This window comes from Artemia sp. Qi Xiang Cuo, chromosome 3 (genome assembly GCF_049724085.1).
Source record: "Artemia sp. Qi Xiang Cuo chromosome 3, ASM4972408v1, whole genome shotgun sequence".
Classification (NCBI taxonomy): domain Eukaryota; kingdom Metazoa; phylum Arthropoda; class Branchiopoda; order Anostraca; family Artemiidae; genus Artemia; species Artemia sp. Qi Xiang Cuo.
This window is the reverse complement of record NC_142796.1, coordinates 4,358,417-4,379,940: the sequence shown is the minus strand read 5'-3', so window position 1 is coordinate 4,379,940 and position 21,524 is coordinate 4,358,417. Positions and strand designations below refer to the sequence as shown.

Below are 21,524 nucleotides of genomic sequence, written 5' to 3'. Positions count from 1 at the left end.
AATATATACCCTGAATAGGTATAGGCTTTATAGGGGTGGGGGTAAAGTTCATTTCTGACACAAATGACTGTTAGCCCTATATTTGGATTCAGGATGCAATTCTGATTATAGAGGTAAGTTTGTTTCTTAGCTACCAGAATAATCGGTTAATATAAACATTACTCACTAAATATATTAAATATTATTCACCTTCATAACTTGATTCACTACTTAGGCTAATTCAAACTTCAATTGCACAGAATCATGCTACTTTGGTTTAAATTTAACTGCTCAATTCTAAATAAGGATCATAGATGGTGATAGCAAGGTTGCGAAAACTGTTATAATTTTCAAGTGGCGCTTTCCTGACAAAGTGGGAAGCAAATTTACAAACAACATAGCAAGAGAAATAGCCTTTTGGCCAAAAAACGTTCTTACACTTCCCTTGATTTAACTAGAGACCATTTTTACAAGGATGTGACTGGATGAAGATCCCTTATCCATGTGAATTATTGTTTTCACACTGGATTTTTTGCAAAAGAATATTTTGCTTCAATCATCCTTTAATCCATCTCTTGTTGAACTTGATAAAGCGCCTTGTTGCGATTCTGCCTTTCGACCATAGAAGAACTGGATGACAAATCCACGTTTTTGGAAAACAAGAAATGGCTGTTTTCCCGAGACTTGAAGGTAAACGTGAATTCAACTCTCATCTTCGTGAAAATGGGCTCCTATTTAAGAACAAGCCTGCTCTTGTCTTTGTATTTTTGTTGTTTTTTTTCTTAAGTATTTTTTGCTACTGCACTATTTATTTCCAATTTTGCAAAGTAATAATTTTGTATATTTTAACCAGGTTTATCAGATGACGGTTCATTTATTTATTTTTTAGATAAACTTTTCATTTAATTACAGTCAATTAATGTAGGTTTTTTTTTATTGAAATTGAGGCACCCTTGAATCTTTTTTTAAACTACTGCATGTTGTCTAATTTTCATTGAAGGATATTAGCACACTTAGTAATGAAACAAATTGTAAATCATAATATAAGTATTAAGATGTTCATAATTAAAGCTTGATTTTTCGTTTTTTCTTCTTCATCTTTTCCTCTTCTTCTTCCTTCTTCAGCTGCTCTTCTTTTTTTCTTCGTCTATCTTCATCACTTTCCATCTATCAATAGACAAAACATTTAAAGTAGATTACCAAAAGGGATTTAGCACTGGAAATTTATACCCTTTGGAAATTTCTTCATCACTCTCCATCTATCAATAGACAAAACGTTTAAAGTAGATTACCAAAAGGGATTTAGTACTGGAAATTTCTGTACCATAAATTTTGAAAACTAACTTTTTTAACAAAATGAAAATGAGGAGGATATAACTTGTTTGATTTTTCAATTCCTTCTAAAATAGCTTCCAACTCATTGAGGATATCTTAGAAGTAACCAAATGTCTTTGGTAAAACCAAAGACTATCCAGAAAGCACAGAGATTCAAAATAGTAAGCCCATTGGTCCAGCTACCTTACCGTTTTCTCGCAATAAATTGAATAACGGGCAATGAAAGAAACAAAAGAACAAAAGCCAAAGCATGACTACCAAGCGGAGGATCGGAGGAAGGAGGAATTGCAAGCGGAGGAAGGACTTGGAGGTAAAAAAAAACATATTGATGTGTTACATGTGGCTTAGATGGCACACAATGAAGATGAATGGTTTAGAGAGCAAATTAGAGGTGTTTTATACGAGTTTTTTTCTTCTTTTATGAATATTATAAGAATTTTATGAATATTATAAGAATTTTATGAATATCATAAGAAAAAAAACGTTACAATTTTAGATGGTGACTTAAAACCCCAAACTGAGGGGCTAAGGCTACACATAGCTTTATATTGCTGAATAGCTCTACCGAAAGTACAGGGGTTATATTTTAACCTTCTTATATCCTCCGTCTAGAGCCGCAAATTGAAGATTTCCACAACAGTAACTTAACTTAAAAAGTATAACTTAAATATTAATTAGTGAGGGCAAGTACAAGGCAAATCACTGTTTCTTATGTTAGAACTCATAACATAGCTTTATTACTTATGAAGCAATTTTCTTAAAATTTCCTTTGAAATTTACGCCCGGCCCTCGTCTTTCTCTTCACGATAAAGATTTTTGGTACATAAAACTCAAGCAAAAATTCAGCTTGAGTTGGATTGGGTCAGTTGTACAGGTTTTGGTAAAGCTGCCCGGGCAACTTAAGCATGGTGGAAATGGCATGGTACCTATCATACTCCAGAACCTTTGAGGGTTGTCATTACAATTTGTGAGGGCAAGTACAAGGCAAATCACTGTTTCTTATGTTAGAACTCATAACATAGCTTTATTACTTATGAAGCAATGTTGTCTCTGGAAAAGTATTCTTTGTTAGATGGCCTGACTAACCATACGGCTGGCGGTTTTTGGATTAACGTAATTAATGACGACAACCACTCTGCCTTTCCATTATACAACTTTTTGTGATTGCCAGAAGCGCATCACTAGCGTCCTATCAACGGGTTAAAAGACACCCCCACTCAAAATACATGTTGTGATTGCCAGAAGCGCATCACTAGTGGCCTCTCAACGGGTTTAAAGACACCCCAAATCACAATCCATTTAGTGATTGCCAGAAGCGCATCAATAGCGGCCTATCAACGGGTTTCAAGACACCCCAAATCTGGTTATATGTAAAAGAAAAAAACAAGTTTTATTATTGCATTATTTTATTCCGAGTAAAGGAGTTTTGTATCAATTTTGTTTTGTATGGCCAATTAAGGACTGACCCCTCTCCCCACCCGTTCAGATTACTGTTTATAATCTAGCGTTGAACAAACCGATAATCAATTAAATAAGAGATAATAACAAATAATAATCATTTAAGGTATAATCTTATAATGTTTTATAATAATAATCAATTGAAGTTAAGGTATGATCAATTAAATAATAACATACAAAATTAGTTGACTTCAGGGGTGTAGTTTGCTATGGAGCAGGGGGGTAACTACCCCCTCCAGATACAAGTTTGCCCCTCCAGACCTCAGTTTGCCCCTCCCCCACCTGAAATTTAGTTTCTGCAAAAAAACTTTTCAAAACTTGTCATAACTTTAGTATATCTTTGCCTTTATGGTAATACATGGATCATTTCTCAGTTTTAATTGTCATTTTCACTTCATTTGGGAAAATTGGCTCCTACTTTGCCCACCCCCTCCATATTTTGACGAAATTACGCCATTGGTTAACTTATTTAATAAACTTATGTATTTAATGAATTTTTCGTACTAACAAGTTCAAAGATTGTTAATATAAACTTATGCAATTTTTAATCATATCTTCTTCTTTATTTTGCATTGTATATTCCAAACACCCAAATTGGATCTGATAATAAGACTATCAACACAAAATATTTTCTTAGAATTAAAATTACCAATATTTTTATTTGCAACTCTCGTGGCAAATTTTAATTGGGAACTGGTTCCTCCCAAAATTTTAAAGAGTTGTTCAGTATGACTGAGCTGCTCAGTTGCGCCACCCCCTATTACAAGCAATATCTTTCTAATAGAAATAGAGATGATGCCTCTGTAATTACTACACTCGCTCTTATCATCTTTCTTATCATATTCATAATTTTTAGCACTTTAACCTTAATTTTACAATTATTCTGTTTCAGAAACACAATTACCCCGATATCAGCACACTAAGCCTTCTTGTTTTTTAATCCCTTTATACTGGCTCCTCCTTATAAATCAAAACTATCCCTTCACTCCTAGATTGTCAAAAAAATTTAATATTCGTTTCTATATCATTCCTTGCAATTTTATCCTAGTCTAACACATTCCAAAAATGTTCTACCCATCGCGGTTAAACACTTGGCTTATCGCTAATTGAGGCCATGTTTCTATCTTTAACTGGGACAAGTCTAGTCTGATTACTTTCCCTCAATTTCTTAGCAAAACAATACCTTGCTATTATATTGTCTTTCAGATCCTAGGACCTGGGAAGAATTGTTTCAGATTTTCTATCTTCGAGACCCTCAGTAATTTAATCCATGACTTTAATCTCACATCTCCTTAATTAATACTTTCATGTCTTCTCTACTTCCCTTACTTTTTTTATCAATCCTGTAAGATCTATCACTAAAAAATTGTTGCACAAACCTTTACTCTCTTCTACAAAGCTTAAAGCGTTTTTTGCTAATATTCCTTGCTGCTTTTTAATTTTTACTCCTTAAAAAAACTTCTGCTGTTTCGCAAAATATTTTTCTAAAATTATTCCACTATCTTCTAAATTCTCAAATTGAAAACTCCAGTTTCATATCAAAATGTTCTTGAAAACGAACTTATAATACTGTTAGAAATATCATGCTAAATATACGAAAAAGGAGAAGATATTGAGGTATTTATGAAGACAGCTAAAACAAGGTTGAACAATCTATCTAAATATTTTGGCCATATCTTCAACAGCTGTCATCAGCGAAACATAATATAAAAAAAAATTTATGAAACAAACTTAACCAAAAATTCACATCGATAAAACAAATTTTTAACAAAAATCATAAAATAAATTTATTTAAAAGATTCCAGGCTTCCTTACCTTACATAGATTTAGCCAAGACCGACAAAACAAAAGAGTTGCTCATTCAAGTTACCTGGATTGACTAAAAATTGATACAATTCCTTATTGCAATATTTGCTCTTTATGCGGCTAATCTTGTTTTTTTTTAGGGAGCGGGTTTATTTTGATTGGCTACTTATTTCATTCTATTGAGTATTAAATTATTTCCTATAATTAATTTTGCGTACATACTGTTGACTGTGTAGGGTGGTATGATGGAAAGTCATTATTTATGCTAAATCTAAAAGCTAAAATAAAATAACACCAAAAATTTATCGAAAATCGGGAAAATCGGGACTTACTATGATTGGTTCTTTTTGCTTCATTTTTACCGCCAAAGTCTTTTTTTCTCCTGCAACAGGTTTAATCTCACTTAAATTTGGTTTTAATTCTCCACTGAAAAAAAGAAATGATTAAATACTCATGCAATAACAGCTTTAAAAGGAAGCCATTCTATATAGAAAAAAGCTACATTTCTATAGCGGTTGGGTGGACGCTATAGAATGCACAGTAAAAAAAAAAATATTTTGGTAATATTAAAACCCGACACTCAGTAATATTAAATCCAATTTTGACCTTACAAGAGTCACCACCTTTTCAGACAGAATAAGAAGATTCTTCACTTAGATCTCAGGTAAATACTGCACAATGCCTTGTGAGACAAATTTGATACAATTAAAACTAGAATCTGATAATGTAATATCACATGTTTTACCTTTGTATGTGAAAAGACCAGAACAATGCCATTTAAAAAACTCAGCCTTTTCAGCGGAATCAGAAGGCACTAGGATAAACTTTCTGCAATGTCCGGTAAGAACTATTTGGTAATATTTAACCTCGGATGCATTAAGTTTGATGTTTTGCCCTTGAATATGTTTAAGCCCGTAGCAAACTACTACTGCTACTACTAACAACTCCACAGCTGCAAACATAGCTGCGCACGCTCCTACTCCATCCTAATATATTCAAATCTTTCCTCTTTACACCCTCCCAAAAAGCTCAAGTTTACTTTAAATCCTTTCTTACGACGTCTTCCCACCCAATTCAGAGTTTCTATTGCGTTAATGCAAAATATCCGGTAAGAAAAATTGGTAATATTAAGATTCATACCCCGATGATATTTCATTTATTTTTTTATAATTGCGTGTGTTTAAGTCTGGAAATTTTATTATCTACAGGTAAAATTTAGTTTCGACTCCATATAAATATATTTTAAAAGTCGCACAAATCCGATGTCTTTTAAAGTACCGAAAAGAGTCAACATGATACCTGGTTGACTATATTGCTTAAATGGAACCTTACACGACCAAATATATCTTCAACAATAAGGAAAAATAGAGAATTGAATTTTTAATGAAAAAAAGCTCTACAAGCTGTTAAGCAGTTCTTGGTAGAACCTGGCGTCAAATTTTAAAATTTGAAGCGTGGGTGAAAAATCAGGAGAAAATAGGGACAAAAAATACGGCCCCAATCAGCTTAAGAAGATCTGCCTTTCCTTTAAAAATGTATTGTCTTTGAGTTTCATAGGTTGTTTGTGTTTGAATTTTTACGGTTTGTGCAACATTTGTGTTTGCATTGTCGAACTGAAATAATTAGTTATACTTATGTATTTTTACAGTTCAACGTGGCGACACTGATGAAGATATGATTAACTTCATAGTTTTGAAACAACGAAAAGAAAAGTCTTTAGAGGTTTTCAAGTTCAGGGTGCAAGATAGGTTTGAAAATTAATGTTGAGAAGACTAAGTCGCTAATACTGGGAATTAGCGAAGGTGAAAAGGTGATGTTGTGTAACAAGACGATCAATCAAGTGGGTAACTTCCCCTAACTAGGTAGTATCATTAGTAAAGACGGTGGGCACAGTGAAGATGTTAAAAGTATAATAACCAAGGCCAGGCCAGAATTTACCAATAGGCCCACTCGACCCGGGCCTAGGAGCGCACGATACTAGGGGGCACAATAAACTATCACTGAGCTATTTTCTTCTGAACAAAGACTTGACTGATTTGATTCCTTGTCAAAGTAGTAGGTGCATTCCACCATGGCAAAAATCCCACCTCAGAAATCTCGAATCATGCCAGTGACCTATTGAATTTTATCCCGATGATCTTGAGCCTATGATTGTAGACGAATGTTTATATTTGAAACCCTTCTTGGAACAAAATACTGATGAAGAAAAAAAGCACGATTCTAACTGACGTTAGCAAAGTTTTGCGTCATTTTAATGCAGTTGAAATCTATCCAAATTTTGACATTGCCTTAAGAATATTTCAGAGTATGCCTGCCGCAAACTGTACAGGAGAAAGATCCTTCTCCAACCTTTGTTGGGTGAAAAACTACTTAAGATCTTTCTATTAGCCACAACAGATTGTCCATTATACCTGCACCTGCTCACTATTGAGGGAAGCCTGACTCATGAATTGCTGTACGATGATACCAAAGACACCTTTGCACGAAGAAAAGCAATGAGGAAGGCTTTATCAATTGGCTTTGAAGATAAATAGTCCCAATTACAAAATAATGTATAATGCATACATGTTCTACCCAACCATGGGTTTTATGAATTTGGATAATTTTTGTATTTCCTAATATTTTCGATTTTCAAAAGTTTCATATAGGCTGTTTTAGCATTAACAACTGCATACAAAGAGTCGATTCTTAGGGGGTTTAGACCTATAATATGGTAAAGGTTTACAGAGTGAAAGCCAAGAAACAAAAATACGAAAAGCTTCGCAAGCTTCTTAAGGGCAGATTCAGGGACGCCATTTTGAGGGAAGAGAGCCCTCTCTTTGCCTGATTTTCAACTAATCACAGGAAAACTTTACTAGAGTATGTATTTTCTTTTCATCGTACCAAAATTTTGTTGTCTTTTTTACAGTAGAAACGCATAAACGAGGCCAACATCCAAATTTTTAAAAAGATGATTAATGTAGTCTTTGACCTTTACATGAAAAACAAAGAAAAGAAACTTACTGAACAATCAGACGTGATACCTTCGAAAATATCTTGGCACTTGATTTTGAAAAAATATTCGAGGGTGATTGCAGTCCAACCCGATGAATACCACCCAACGACTCGCTAAATTTGGACTCTTCGAAAGGCTTTGTTTCAAGCTGTTCTAAAATATTTAAAAAAGGAAATGAGGTAACAACAAATAGAACGAAACCACGAATTAATTCTTAATTAACTAAAAAACATTTCAGTTAACTTTAACTATCGTAACTTAATTAACACCTTCCTAATAAATCAATTAACTTATTAAAAAAAAAACTCTCCAATAGATTCCTTACCCAATACTTCTAGGATACTAGGCAATATAAACATGGTTAACTCTATTTCAAGGGGCACCAATTGAAGGAGGGAAATATTTGGGAATTTCAAATTAAAAAAATGACGGCCCCTTTTTTTTATTTTGTTGAAAAATAAATAAATATCCTCCCTGGATTTTGAAAAATATCATGTTTTACATTTTCTTTGAAAAAAAAGTCGAATTTCTTTGAAAAAAAAGTCGAAAAATTGCCAAAACCCTGGGTTTTGAAAAATACCTTCTTTCTTCATTAAAAAATTATTGAAACAAATAAATGTCCCCCCCCCCCTTAGGTTTTGAAAAACACTTTTTTACACTAAAAAAATTAAATCGTCTACCTGGATTTTAAATAGTATCTTTATATATTCATTCAAATAAATATAAAAAAAATCCTTCGTGCATCCCCCAAAATTTTTTTAATTGCTGCCACTAGTGACTCTTGCTTAAAAGATGAATCATCAACACTCTCAGCTAAAGTTCAAGACCAAACACATGTTTTGTTAGGCTCCAAACATACATGTATCACTGCCTAATAAATTAAGGGTTAAATGGCCAAGGGTTTTGGTAACAAGGGCGCCGGCAGAAAATTTTCCAGGGGGGGCAGCCGCCAAAATAGCAGTGGTGGTTGGGTGATAGTTTAGGTGGTTTAGGGCACCAAACTATGACTTTACCCCGAAGACGACGAATTTACAATCAATTTAAAATCCTGAGAAGCTAATTGACTTTAAAGTAGCAATAACTATATTTTAGGCTTCCCAGCTGCAAAAGAAGTAATGCCACACGGCAGTACTGCTGGATTCAACCAAGTTGATTCGCTTTATTTGTAATAAAATTAGGCTACGTTTGGTGATCTGTAATTGCGTATCAGCTACAATGAAGGGGGAGTGAGTCATTGTTTAGGTGGGGGTAGGGTAGATTCCTACATTTTAATGGACAAACTGCTTACTCTTCACGAGGCTTCAGATAAGAGTTGAAAGAGGGAGGGGGGAGTAGGAATTAATTAGAATGTTTCTCTGTGCAGCTAATATGTTAAATTCCCGTATTTACCAGCGCAGGGGTGGAAAAGGCAAGGCAGGTCATCATCAGCCCCGCCATGAAATTTCCTTGGGGTGGCAAATACTGATAGGAACTTAGTTTTCAGCAATTTTTAATGGTATTTTTTCTTTTTCTATTTATATAAAGTACTTCAATGTATTAAAAAATATATGTAATGTGTTTATCGATAAGAAAATCCTATTGTAGAGGTTTTGATGGCTTCAGTTTTGCAGAAGATCAAGAGTCTCACAGAATTTCCGTTCATAAAAACAATAATACTCCTTTTCATACAACCAAAATTCTTTAATTGTAATATTCACCAAAATTACATTTCACCAAAATTACTATTCATCGTCAATTTTTCAAGTGTATTCACTTTTTATCCAAACTGAAATTATAAATTTAAATGTAGGACAGTACTAATCAACGCATTATTGTTGATTTACACATTTTAAAAGCAACTGACCAGGGATTTAAGGGACAGGTACCTTAAATTATATCTTGGTTAGGCCTGGGTATGATTTGAAAACCAATCAGAAATTAAATAAAAAAGAGCTTCTCAACTGAAAGCAAGGAACAGATTTGAGACCTATTTGAATAGGTTATCCTTTGCATGTTGGGGGCTGTCTCCTCCTTTGCTCCTTATCTTTACTGTGAAGTTTGGCTTTTTTTCAAAGTTTTTAAAGAAAATTTGCAATTGGAAATTTTTTTTTCAAAGAGCTAAAAAATCTTGTTTAATGAGCAAGGTGTTGAGAAGGGAAAAGTCCCCCTTTTATACAGAGTAGTTTATATTTGTTTTAAGTTTTGAACTTGCTCCTTACTTTACTTGAGAAACTTTTTCTATTTGTTGAGTTATATTTTATGAAACTGAAAAATTTTATGAATACAATAATTTTGGTAACGCAGAAAAAACAATCAATATTTCAATGATCTCTGTTTGGATTTTGATGGGTAGTCAAACAGTTCGTGTTTTTTCCCCAGGGGTGATCATATAGACCCAGTGGGCCTAGAACGCCAGGAGAGGGCTCATTCTAACAGAAATGAAAAATTCTAGTTCCCTTTTTAAGTGACCATGAGAATTGGAGGGCAAATATGCCCCCTTCCATGCTACTTATTTCCCAAAATCGTCCGATCAAAATTTTGAGATAGTTTTGTTGTTCAGCATAGTTGAAAGGCCCAATAACTATGTCTTTGGAGATAAAAAGACCCCCTACAGCCCTTGGAAAAAGGTTATAAACTTAGCCCATTGTTTTATTTGTTATTTGGAAGTATGCAAACATTTTTCGGGTGGGGAGGTGAGGATGAATTTTCTGCTGGGCAAATTTTCAATGGAGAGGATAGTTTCCAGGTGGTAAAATTTTCAGAGCAGATTTTACAATGTGTGAATTTGCCAGAATTCGCATACGAAATTTCTTTATATGTCTTGCATTCTCTTTACCGATTGAATTTGCGCGTGGGGATGTTAAGTCCAGGGTAAATTTTCGCCAGGATTGAATTGTCCAGAGGATATTTCTATGGGGAGGGGGATTTTTCCGTAGAGGTGGAGCCAGGTATCCTGGCGCTATTTAAAAACGATCAGAAAAAAAAAGTTTGTTCAACTGAAAATAAGGAGCAACATTAATACTTAAAACGAACAGAAATTATTGCGTATATAAGGGAGTTTCCCCCTCCTCAACATTTCACTCTATACGCTAAAGTTTAAATTTTGTCCCAATTATTTAAAAACGACTCCTGAAACACAAGGGCCATTTAATTAGAACAACAAGTAACTTTTTTAAAGTGCCAAAAAACTGTAGCGTGATGAGTGGAGGTGTTGAGGAGGGGGCAACACCCGTCATTAACGTAATATAAAGAAAGAAAAACGAGCAAAATTGGGGTTTTTATAGGCAAAATTACTAGCCTTAAAAAACAAAATGAATGTTTCGAGATGACAATCGCCTCTCTTTTTCGGCGCGAAATAAAACGATGTATCAATAAAAGCTAAAAAATTAAAGTAATTAAAACCAACTACCTAACAACAATAGAAGCGAGTTATTCGACAATATCCTCGATTTGCACAAAATCCAAAAAAACCTGAACTGCCATCGACGGATACTAGCGAACAACTGAACAAAGAGAAGGAAACCAATTCATTCACTCGAAAAAACAAAACGAACCAGCAATTAAATAAGCTGAAGACCTATGTAATTTGATTTCGGATTTTCGTTAATTCGTGTCGGGCAGACATCCTTTGAAACCTACGGGGTTGATAACGTGTTTGTTTGGATGACTGGGACAGTGGTTCAAGTTTTATTTCAGCAATTACTAAAGTATCGGCTTGTCTTTCGAGAAAACCAAAAAATGACTCGTTTATTCTTAAGTCACTGGAATCTCTGTTTAAAGCTAGAACTAAATGTTGTTATTAATAAATTTCAACAGCGTCTCTGTAGTGCTGGACAATACCTTTGTCATGCAAAATAAGACTAGATTGATTAAACAAAATAGTATGGTCTTGTTTTTCGAAAAGGTGCTCTGCAAGGGCAGAGTCAAAATTTTCTGGTTTTTTCTGCTTTTTAAGTGTATTCTTAATTGAAATAGAGTGCTGAATTAATCTATCCGTTGGTCGCTGATCAGTTCTTCCGATATACCAAAGACCACACGAACAAGGAATTCTGTAGACACCGGAGTTTTCACCTATCGGGAAAGGGTCTTTACCTTGATAAATTTGGGACCTGATAGTTTTTCTGGGTCTATGATAAGTGTAAATTTTATTTTTTCTTAGATTTTTTGAAATGTGGTCTGAACTCCCTTTAACATATGGGAGACCAAGATAAACTGAATTTTCCCTTTGATTTGTGTTTTCTGTGGAACTATCTGATAATCTTTTAATGCGTTTTGCAATTACAGAATTTATTAAACTAATTGGATAACCATTCCCAAATAAAATATCTCTAAGGTGGTTGAGCTCTAAATCCAAGAAATGTGTTGAACAAACTTTCAAATATCTATCAACTAGAGAAGTAACAACTCTTCTTTTCACAGCAGGAGAATGATTTGAGGAATAACTTAAGTAACGGTCATTATGTGTGGGTTTTCTAAGGACACTAACTTTTTGCTCGTTTTTCTTTCTTTATGTGATGTCAGGCAAATGTGGTTTAAGAAATTATTAACGTAATTTCTATTAACGTAATAACGTATTTTTATATAATAACGTTATTACGTTATTAACGTAATAACGTAATTTCTAACGAATTTCTATTCGCTTTAAGGTTTAATGCAGCTCCTTACTTTCAGTTGAAAAAACGTGTTTTTTTTTCTTTATGTAATGAAGCTTAGAGACAAAAAATTTTATAAGTTCAATGGGAAAAGTATGTCAATTAAAGTAAAAGTATATAAAAATGAAAAAAGTAAGTAATTACAAAAAAAATCACAAAATAATAGCCTAATTAAAAAAACTAAGATATAAACACCCAAAGAAACAACCCTTACAAAGATATAAACACCCAGCATTTGGTTCTGCTTAGCAATGCCGAAGCGTTGGACAGATATTTTTTTTAACAATATCGACAGTTTTGAACTTGATTATCACACACCAAAATATTTAATGCCTTTAGACTCAATGCTTATAAAAAGTAACGCATTATCAAAGTAGTTTGTTCAAAGTGAAACGTTACAACTAAGATTTAAAAAATCCAATAAAAATTATTCAATATTTCAAATTTAATTTTGAATACCAAAGGCCAGTATATTTGACACCTTTATACTTCATAACTAAAAAAAATTAAATCTTTTTCAAAGTGACAACTTTTTTGGATACTTTCTCCTTTTTCGAGAATCAGCCAAATTTTCTCAGGATCGCAGCTTTTCATGGGTAACATTGAATTTTATAAATTTTATTTATTTGGAAGCAACATAAATAGACCATTATTTTGTATTAATTGTTATGAGAATTCCTTTCCTTAGAGTTCCGGTTACTGTTGAGCAGAGTCGCTCCGTAATTACAGTTCATTACCACGAACAGTTGGATTTGCTGGTATATACCCCCAGTGCATAACATACAACCCATGCCCGAAGGGGTGGGGGGATTCGTTATCCTCAAAGACATAATTTCCAGACTTTTTAAATACGTTGAACAAAATGGCTATCTCAGAATTTTGATTGGAAGTGTTTGGGGACATGATGGGCGTGGGGGGGGGGCATTGGCCCTCTGATTACTTTCGACTAATAAAAAAGGCACTACTCTTCTCAATTTAAGGCGTGGACAACGGGGTGTTGACTGGGGAGGGAACTCCCTAATATACGTAATAAAAGCATACGAATATAGAAATTCGTTACGTAAGTTAATTCGTACGTTACGTCAGGTCGAAATTTTGAGAAAGCCAATAAGCAAAAAAAGGAAAATTAACATGCGAATTTTGTTTTAATTATTCATGTACGGTGAGCCAAAATCAAAGCTGCATTGATTAAAAAACGTCCAGAAATTGAATAAAAAAAAATTAACTGAAAGTAAGGAGCGACATTGGTAGACTTGAAACGAACAGAAATTATTCCGTATAAGAAAGGGCCCTCCTCAGAGCCTCGCTCTTTACGCTGGAGTTTGACTCTGTCTCACAACTTTATTTTTTAAAAGAATAAAAAAAACTCTAGCGTAAGGAGCGAGGTGTTGAGTAGGGGACAGCCCCTTTCCAGTCTTACCAACACCTCAAAACAAAATGTACCACAAATGGCAAAATGTACCAAACACAAAAAAATTGTTCAATATCCAATATTTTTTGCCGCTTGTTACGCTTTGCTGAACACGCGGATCGTCGTCGTCGGTCATGTAAAGTACTATTTATGAAAATTTTGCACAAAACCTTTTCTTTAATTTCGTTTTTCCATTGCTTTTTTTTTCTTTCTCTTCTAATACAGTACATTACTCCTGACAGTGCGAAATTGTTTGGAGCAACATATATTATTACAGAAACATTTTACTACAGGCCAACAAAAGTCGTTTCGGCCATTTACGACCATTTATAGCACCGCTTGAAATTGATCCCAAATGACGATTTTAATACAAATCAGGGGCTAAAATTACATTTTAACCTTGTATTCTTACAGCATCAGCATATTGCCGATTTTCTATTTAATAGTTTGCATAAAAATCCCTAAAGCTACCTGCATTCCACACAGAACAAGTGGTTGACATTGGCAGTTATTTCTAAGGTTCATTTAATTGAATTCTGATGCTCCGTAAACCCGGTAACCCTCATGGGTCCGGCAGGGATCGGCCGCAGTCACTTTTTGTCACTTTTGTGACAAACCAAAAAGTCTTCTGTATAACTTTGTTCATACTTCCCTATAATAATTTGATATTTAAAAAGTCGTACAGAAGACTTTACCATTTTCCATGTTTAAAGGAAAAATAATATTTTTAATTAATTTCATTTTTATGTTCCTGGCCTCCCCCAGGCCATTCAGCGTGTCCCCAGGTTGCGATAGGAGAACGCTCTACAGATATGTAGGGTACCTCCATAGGAGGCACGGACCAAGGGGGGACCTTGTCCCTGGGGGTCCATAATAGAAACTGGGGCACCCTCGCCAGGGGTCAATACAGGCGGAGGAGGAAGAAGGCCCCTCAAATGTACACTCAAAAGGGCCCACTGGTTTGTCCACAAGTCCCATGAGTTGCAAACCTTCTCCCAGTAAATTCTCCCACTATTTATTTGAATGGGTTAAATTGCATGGTGATGCAGAACACCATCGCGGGAGGATCTTCTATAGAAGGACAACTGCGGCAGGGCGTAAGATCCAGATCTATGGACAACAGCCTCTGCAAAGGGCTGCCTTGACCTTTTCGGGGTACCTGCAAGACTGAGGACCTTGCAGTCAACTCTATTCCCACTTGAGGAGTGGTGCCCCTTGAGGAAATTATAGCCTAGTAAACGACACAGCACTCACACGGGATTCTGACTAATGGACAATTTTTCTGGGCTTGGTATGTTTTGATGGGTGTCTTTGGGCTGAAAAACCTCTTCCTAGCTAATTTATCTATTACGGGCTGCCTTCCCATAGTAGCGTAATATTTTTAGGCATGAATATATAATGAGTTGGAGGTAATAGGCTTGAGACTGTCTGTACAAAATTTTAACTCTTGTTGATAGAAGAGCATCGCCAAGTGTTGAAAACCAAGTTGTGACCAAGATGGGCCCAGGATTGCACAAAGCCCCCCTTCATGGAAGTCCCAGGGATTTCTTGCTGTTCAGTTCTAAGCTGGCTTAAGCACTTCAATGTAGACTTGAGAAGATGCGAGAACCCAATTTTAATCTTGTGTTCGGAATCAGTGCTTTCTCTGAAGCGAAAAAAAATTCAATGATTTAAGGAGTATGAAAATTGGAGAATGGAATGTCATAGCGTTAAAAATGACCATTGTGTCGACATTTTGACTTGCGGACTTAAAAGATTCAAGCTGGATTTAATAGGACTTTCAAAAAGTCACATTCCAGGGGTAGGAAGCATTAAATTAGGTGATATAGAATTTGTTTACTCAGGCAGGAAGGATGGGGTACATAGACAGGGAGTAGGGCTCATGATGAATAAGGAAGCTGCTAAGTCTTGTTTAGGCTGGGAAGGTATTAATAATAGAATACTAATTGCTCATTTTATGACTGTGAATCCATTTTATGAATGGATACAGACTTTTGCATTTTATGTGTATCCATTTTATGAATGGATACAGACTTTTGCAATTTTGTAGGTATAACAATCTAGTTATAACCAATACGGTGTTTGGTCATAAAATGGCTCATAAGTTAATATGGTATTCACGTGATGGTAAGACAGCAAACCTTATTGATTATGTTATAGTAAACTGAAGACTGGCAGGATCAAAAGAATATACTAGGGTATATAGGAGTGCTTTTATTGATGTTAAAAGTAAAGATCATCATCTAGTAGTGTCTAGGGTTAATTTAAAGCAGAAATTTCGGAAGGGTAACTACCTCCCGGGAAGTTATGATGTTGAACAAAAAATCGCGAAGAAAGGAAACGAGGACAATTAACAGCCAGTGAAAAAATTGAAAAATTATGCAAATATTTCGGTCAAGACCTCCGCTTGACCGTCCTCAGTGCAGAATAAAACTGATAAAAATATAAAAACCAAACCTTAAAATAAAAACACGAAACTAAAATTGGACGACCCTTTCCTAGTAACGGTGAAAGGGTAACTGTCCTCGTTTCCTTCCTTCGCGATTTTTTGTTTATCATGATTAGCCAGTGTGGTCTCAGAAATTATTTAGTTATGATGTTGGTAGACTCCAGGATGAGAACTTGAGAGAAACTTTCCAGGAACAGTTGAATACTAAACTTGAGAGTTTAAAATTTGATAATGTGGAAGATGGTTAGAATAATTTTAGAAAAATAATTTGTGAAGTTGCTGAAGGTGTCTTAGGGAAGAAAGCTAGAACTGCAGCTAATAATATTAGTGAAAAAGCTTTATGTTTAATAGAAAGGAGAAAGGACTTGTACAAGAATTATCTGAGTGATTGATCATATGAAAACAAAAGAAATGTAAAGAAAGTGGAGAAAGCATTAAAATATGAACTAAGGAGGTGTGAAGTGGAGGCCATGGATAAAATTGCCGAGGATCTGGAAGATGCAGCTAGACGGCATAATAGTAAAATATTGTACTGGCACGTTAACAAATTGAGAGGGAGTAGTCAATCCGGACTTGGCCCAGTTAAAGATAGGAATGGGGTCGTAATTAGCGATAAGGAAAAAACCAAAGTGAGATGGGCCGAACATTTTGAGAATTTGCTTAACCGAGATAGAGTTACAGGAGAAAATATAGAGGAAAATGAAAAAGTTTGTGATACCTTGGATGTGAAGGAAGTTATGTTTTGTGAGGAGGAATTAGCAACAGTACTAAAAGGATTAAAGAATAATAAGGCTACAGGTGCTGATAGGGTGGTAAATCAGTTTCTTAAATATGGTGGCTCTGAGGTTAGAAATAAGTTACTGAAGATTATGAAAATGATTTTTGAAAAAGGGGAAGTACCTAACGATTTTAGGAAAACCTTAATTAAACCACTTTATAAGAAAGATGATAAGAGTGAGCGTGGTAATTATCGAGGCATTAGTCTGGTCTCTGTAGGTAGAAAATCGCTTAGTAATATGATACATTTTAGACTGAGATATGCCGCAAACAAAGTTTTAAGAGAAGAACAGTGCGATTTTAGAAAATGCAGAGAATGTGTCGACCAAATTTTCACTCTTGTGTTACTAAGTGACAAGTGCCTTAGTCCTTAAACACCCTTGGTACTTAGTCTTATAGATTACGAGTAAACGTTCGACTCTGTTGAGACAAGAGCTTTAATAAAGGTTTTATCCTTGTATGGTATACCAGACAAATACATTAAAGAGATTAGTGCTATGTATGAAAATAACACTGCTGCGGTTAAGGTAGGAAATAAGGTTAGCAGCTGGTTTTGTATTAAACCAGGAGTTAAGCAGGGTTGTGTTCTATCCCCCTTTGTATGGATTATCTTGATGGACTTTGTTTTAAGGAGCACAGGAAAGGCAGTGGGAGACCACGGAATCAAATGGGGAGGAAAAAGTCTCCTGGACTTGGATTATGCTGATGATTTAAGCATCCTAGATGAAAGTGTGAGCAAAATGAATGAAGTTTTAGAGGTTTTGCGAGTTCAGGGTGCTAGAATTGGTTTGAAAATTAATGTTAGGAAGACTAAGTCACTAAGGCTAGGAATAAGTGAAGATGAAAAGGTGACGGTGGGTAATGAAAAGATTGATCAGGTGGGCAGCTTCATTTACCTTGGTAGTATTATTAGTAAAGATGGTGGGAGCAGTGAAGATGTTAAATATAGAATAGCCAAGGCTCAGGGTGTTTTTTCACAGTTAAAAAAAAGTCTGGAAGAATAGGAAGACAAGTCTGCAAACCAAGATTAGAATATTAGAAGCTACAGTGATGACAGCGCTCAAATATGGCTGTGAAGCATGGACGCTCCGAAAAGCGGATGAAGATTTGCTAGATGTTTTCCAGAGGAATTGCTTAAGGATTGTTTTGGGTAACCGGCTAACTGACCGTATTTCAAACAGTAGGCTATATGAAAAATGTGGTTCAATACCGCTCTCTAGGGCTATCATGGAAGAAAGGCTGAGTTGGGTAGGGTAAGTTGCGCATATGAAGGGTGGCAGATTGCCGAAGATTGTTCTTGTCGACCAACCATCTACGGCTAAACGGAAAGCAAGTCGTCCCCGTCTGGGGTGGGAGGGCGTAATAAAGACATATTTAAAGGAAATAGGAACTTCGTGGCCGGGTGTAAAAAGGGAGGCTTTGAATAGATTGGGGTGGAGGAGGAGCGTGCGTAGCTGTGTTGGCCTCAGGCGGCTTGGTGCTGCGGTGAGTTGTTAGTAGTAGTAGTAGTATAGTGGCTTCATATATCAGCTCAAGGGTACTCTTGCAATGCCAGCAAAAGTTGACGGCATATTCTTACCGAAATTGCCCCTTATTAAGTTGTTTTCCTTGTGTTTTCTATAATTATACGAACTTTCTTGTGTTCTAATTACTGCACTAATTACTAATAAACAAATACATATTTAGGATCCCCATAAAAAGCTGATTCTTTGACTGAATGTCATCAATAGTTAGGCTCTTATACTTTCGTTATTGACAAGGATCGTTATTTACTTATCATTCATTACTATGAAGAATTTGATTTTTTTTTTCTCCAACCAACTGGTGAAGGGAAAACTGGTGAAGGGTTACTCAGTTACAAATTAGAACTTATATTTTCCTTCTTACGGGTCAAAATCTATTGGCAGGCAGCCAACAAGGGGGCAACAAACATTTTTTCCATGGTTTTTCCCTATTCTGATCTCTTTCCTTTGGTTTCTTTGTAATTACTTTATAGTCCCAAATTTCGAGGGGGCCATGGCCCCTGTCCCCCCTTGCCGGCACCAATGTTTGGTAAGCTAAATGAGCCTTTTCTTCCACACCGCCAACAAAATTTCTTTCAAAACATCCATATTCATTTTTTTTACTTCGTTCTGTGCTGCTAGGCCATCTGCGGCGTTAATTTGATAGGCATTTACAACTTACTTTTTCGTTTCTCTAATTCAAGTGGCGGTTTGGGCTGTTTATATATTTATTTATTAGCATATTAGCTTTATTTACGACCCTCTTATTCTTATGACTTTCGTTCTTTTTTCTTTCCAATGTGCTTCATATTTTCGATTCAAAACCTAATCAAGACAGATCTCTTGGCTATTGGTTCAGCATAACCTATTTTTGTTGAGTAAAATACGTTCTTAAAAACTAAACCACGTGCGAATTAGCATCTCTGTAGATAGGATTAAATAAAAAAAAACTAGTTTTTTTCAACTGAAAGTAAGGAGCAACATTAAAACTTAAAACGAACAGCAATTATTACGTATATGAGGAAGTTCACCCCCTAGTCAATACCTCACTCTGTACGCTAAAATTCGAATTTTTTCCAATTCTTTAAGAATGAGCCATGATTCTCAAAGGCCGGTTAATTAGAATAGATTGCTATTTTGAAAGTAAAAAAAACTTCAGCGTAAAGAGCGAGGTATTGACTAGGGGGCGAACCCCCTCATATACGTAATAATTTATGTTCGTTTTAAGTTTTAATGTTGTTCCTTACTTTCAGTTGAAAAAACTTTTGTTTTTTATTAAATTTCAGACCGTTTTTTAAATAATGCTGGGAAATCTGGTACCCCCTTCAAAAAATTTCCCTTCCCCAATAAAAACATCCTCCATGGAAAGATCCTCCCACGTCACCCCCTCCTCCGACCCCCCTCCCATCAGAAAAAATCCCTCCTGAAAACGTCTGTATACTTCCCAATAACCAATATGTATAACCAATAAGCTATAACCAATATGTAAACAATGGGCAAAGTCCATAACTTGCAACCCTTCCCTCGGAGACTGTGGAGGATTAAGTCATCCTCAAAGACATAGCTATTAGATTTTCGACTATTCTGAACAAAATGGCTATCTCCAAATTTTGATCAGGTGACTTTGGGAAAAAATGAGCGTGAGAGGGGGCCTAGTTGCCCTCCATTTTTTTAGTCACTTAGAAAGGGCGCTAGAACTTTTAATTTCCGTTGGAATGAGACCTCCTGCGATATTCTAATACCACTGGATCGATACGATTACCCCTGGAAAAAAAAAATCACGCGTCCGAGATCTTTCTTCTGGCAAAAAATACAAAATTCCACATTTTTGCAGATAGGAGCTTGAAACCTCTTCAGTAGGGTTTTCTGATAGACTAAATCTGATGGTTTTATTCTTATTAAGATTCTATCACTTTTAGGGGGTGTTTCCCCCTTTTTTAAAAATAAGGCAAATTTTTTCAGGTTCGTAACTTTCGGTAAGACTATGCTGAACAAAATGGCTATCTCAAAATTTTGATCGGGTGACTTTGGGAAAAATGAGCGTGGGAGGGGTTTGATTCTTATTAAGATTCTATCACTTTTAGGGGGTGTTTTACCCTTTTTTAAAAATAAGGCAAATTTTTTCAGGTTCATAACTTTCGGTAAGACTATGCTGAACAAAATGGCTATCTCAAAATTTTGATCGGGTGACTTTGGGAAAAATGAGCGTGGGAGGGGGCCTAGTTGCCCTCTAATTTTTTGGTCACTTAGAAAGGCCAGTAGAACCTTTAATTTCAGTTGGAATAAGCCCTCTCGCGGTATTCTAGGACCACTGGATCGATACGAACACCCCTGAAAAAAAAACACGCATCCGTGATCTTTTGTTCGGGCAAAAAAAAATACAAAATTCCACATTTTTGCAGATAGGAGTTTGAAACCTCTATAGAACGGTTCTCTGATACGCTGAATATGATGATTTGTTTTTCATTAATATGCTATCATTTTTAGGGGGTATTTCCCCCTTTTTTCGAAAATAAGGTAAATTTTTTCAGGCTCGTAACTTTTGATGCGTAAGACTAAACTTAATGAGACTTACATATTTGGAATCAGCATAAAAATCCGATTCTTTTTTTTGTGTCTACTGGTACCAAAATTATATTTTTTAGAATTTCGGTTACTAGTATTCCGAGTCGTTCCTTACTTACAGTTCGTTAGCACGAGCTGTTTGACAAGGAACTATGCCGTTTATTTGATGTCAAATAACCGTCTTTTGACGACAGAAAAGAAGTCCGTTGTTTTCAATGACAAAAAAATTACAAAGTCAAGCGGCAAATTCAAAATTTAAGTTAAATTAATTATTAAGTTGAGCGTAATAATAATAATTGATTGTAATAAAATGATGTTTATAAATTAAGTTGTTAATAAATTAAGTTGATTAATTGAGTTGAAGTTACAATATTAAATTAAACTGATGTTTTTTTGAATGATGGCATAATTCAAAATTCAAAAGAACTATATTCGAAAATACTGCCAAAAATTGCGTTTGGCTTGGTATCCAAGTCGACATAAAAAAACTCCAAATCAAACAATAAACAGCCAAATATCAACATAATATTGAATCTGTCGACTTCGTAATGCTAGTTCAACCTTGGCTCTAAATTCACTGCAGTTTATGGGTTTGGGTCATGGTTGCCAGCTTTTT

The 21,524-nt window shown here is 35.2% G+C and overlaps 1 protein-coding gene across 1 annotated transcript in view; it reads right to left on the bottom strand.

Annotated features, from left to right (window-relative positions):
- Positions 1-924: 924 nt before the first annotated feature.
- LOC148953675 (uncharacterized) overlaps positions 925-21,524 on the bottom strand; it is a 42,776-nt gene continuing 22,176 nt past the window's right edge. The window contains exons 4-6 of the mRNA XM_089086760.1: positions 7,582-7,726; positions 4,911-5,004; positions 925-1,146 (exon numbers count right to left, since the gene is read on the bottom strand). Coding sequence (XP_088942886.1) covers positions 1,045-1,146; positions 4,911-5,004; positions 7,582-7,726 — 341 coding nt within the window. The 3' untranslated portion in view covers positions 925-1,044. The remainder of the gene's footprint in view (positions 1,147-4,910; positions 5,005-7,581; positions 7,727-21,524) is intronic.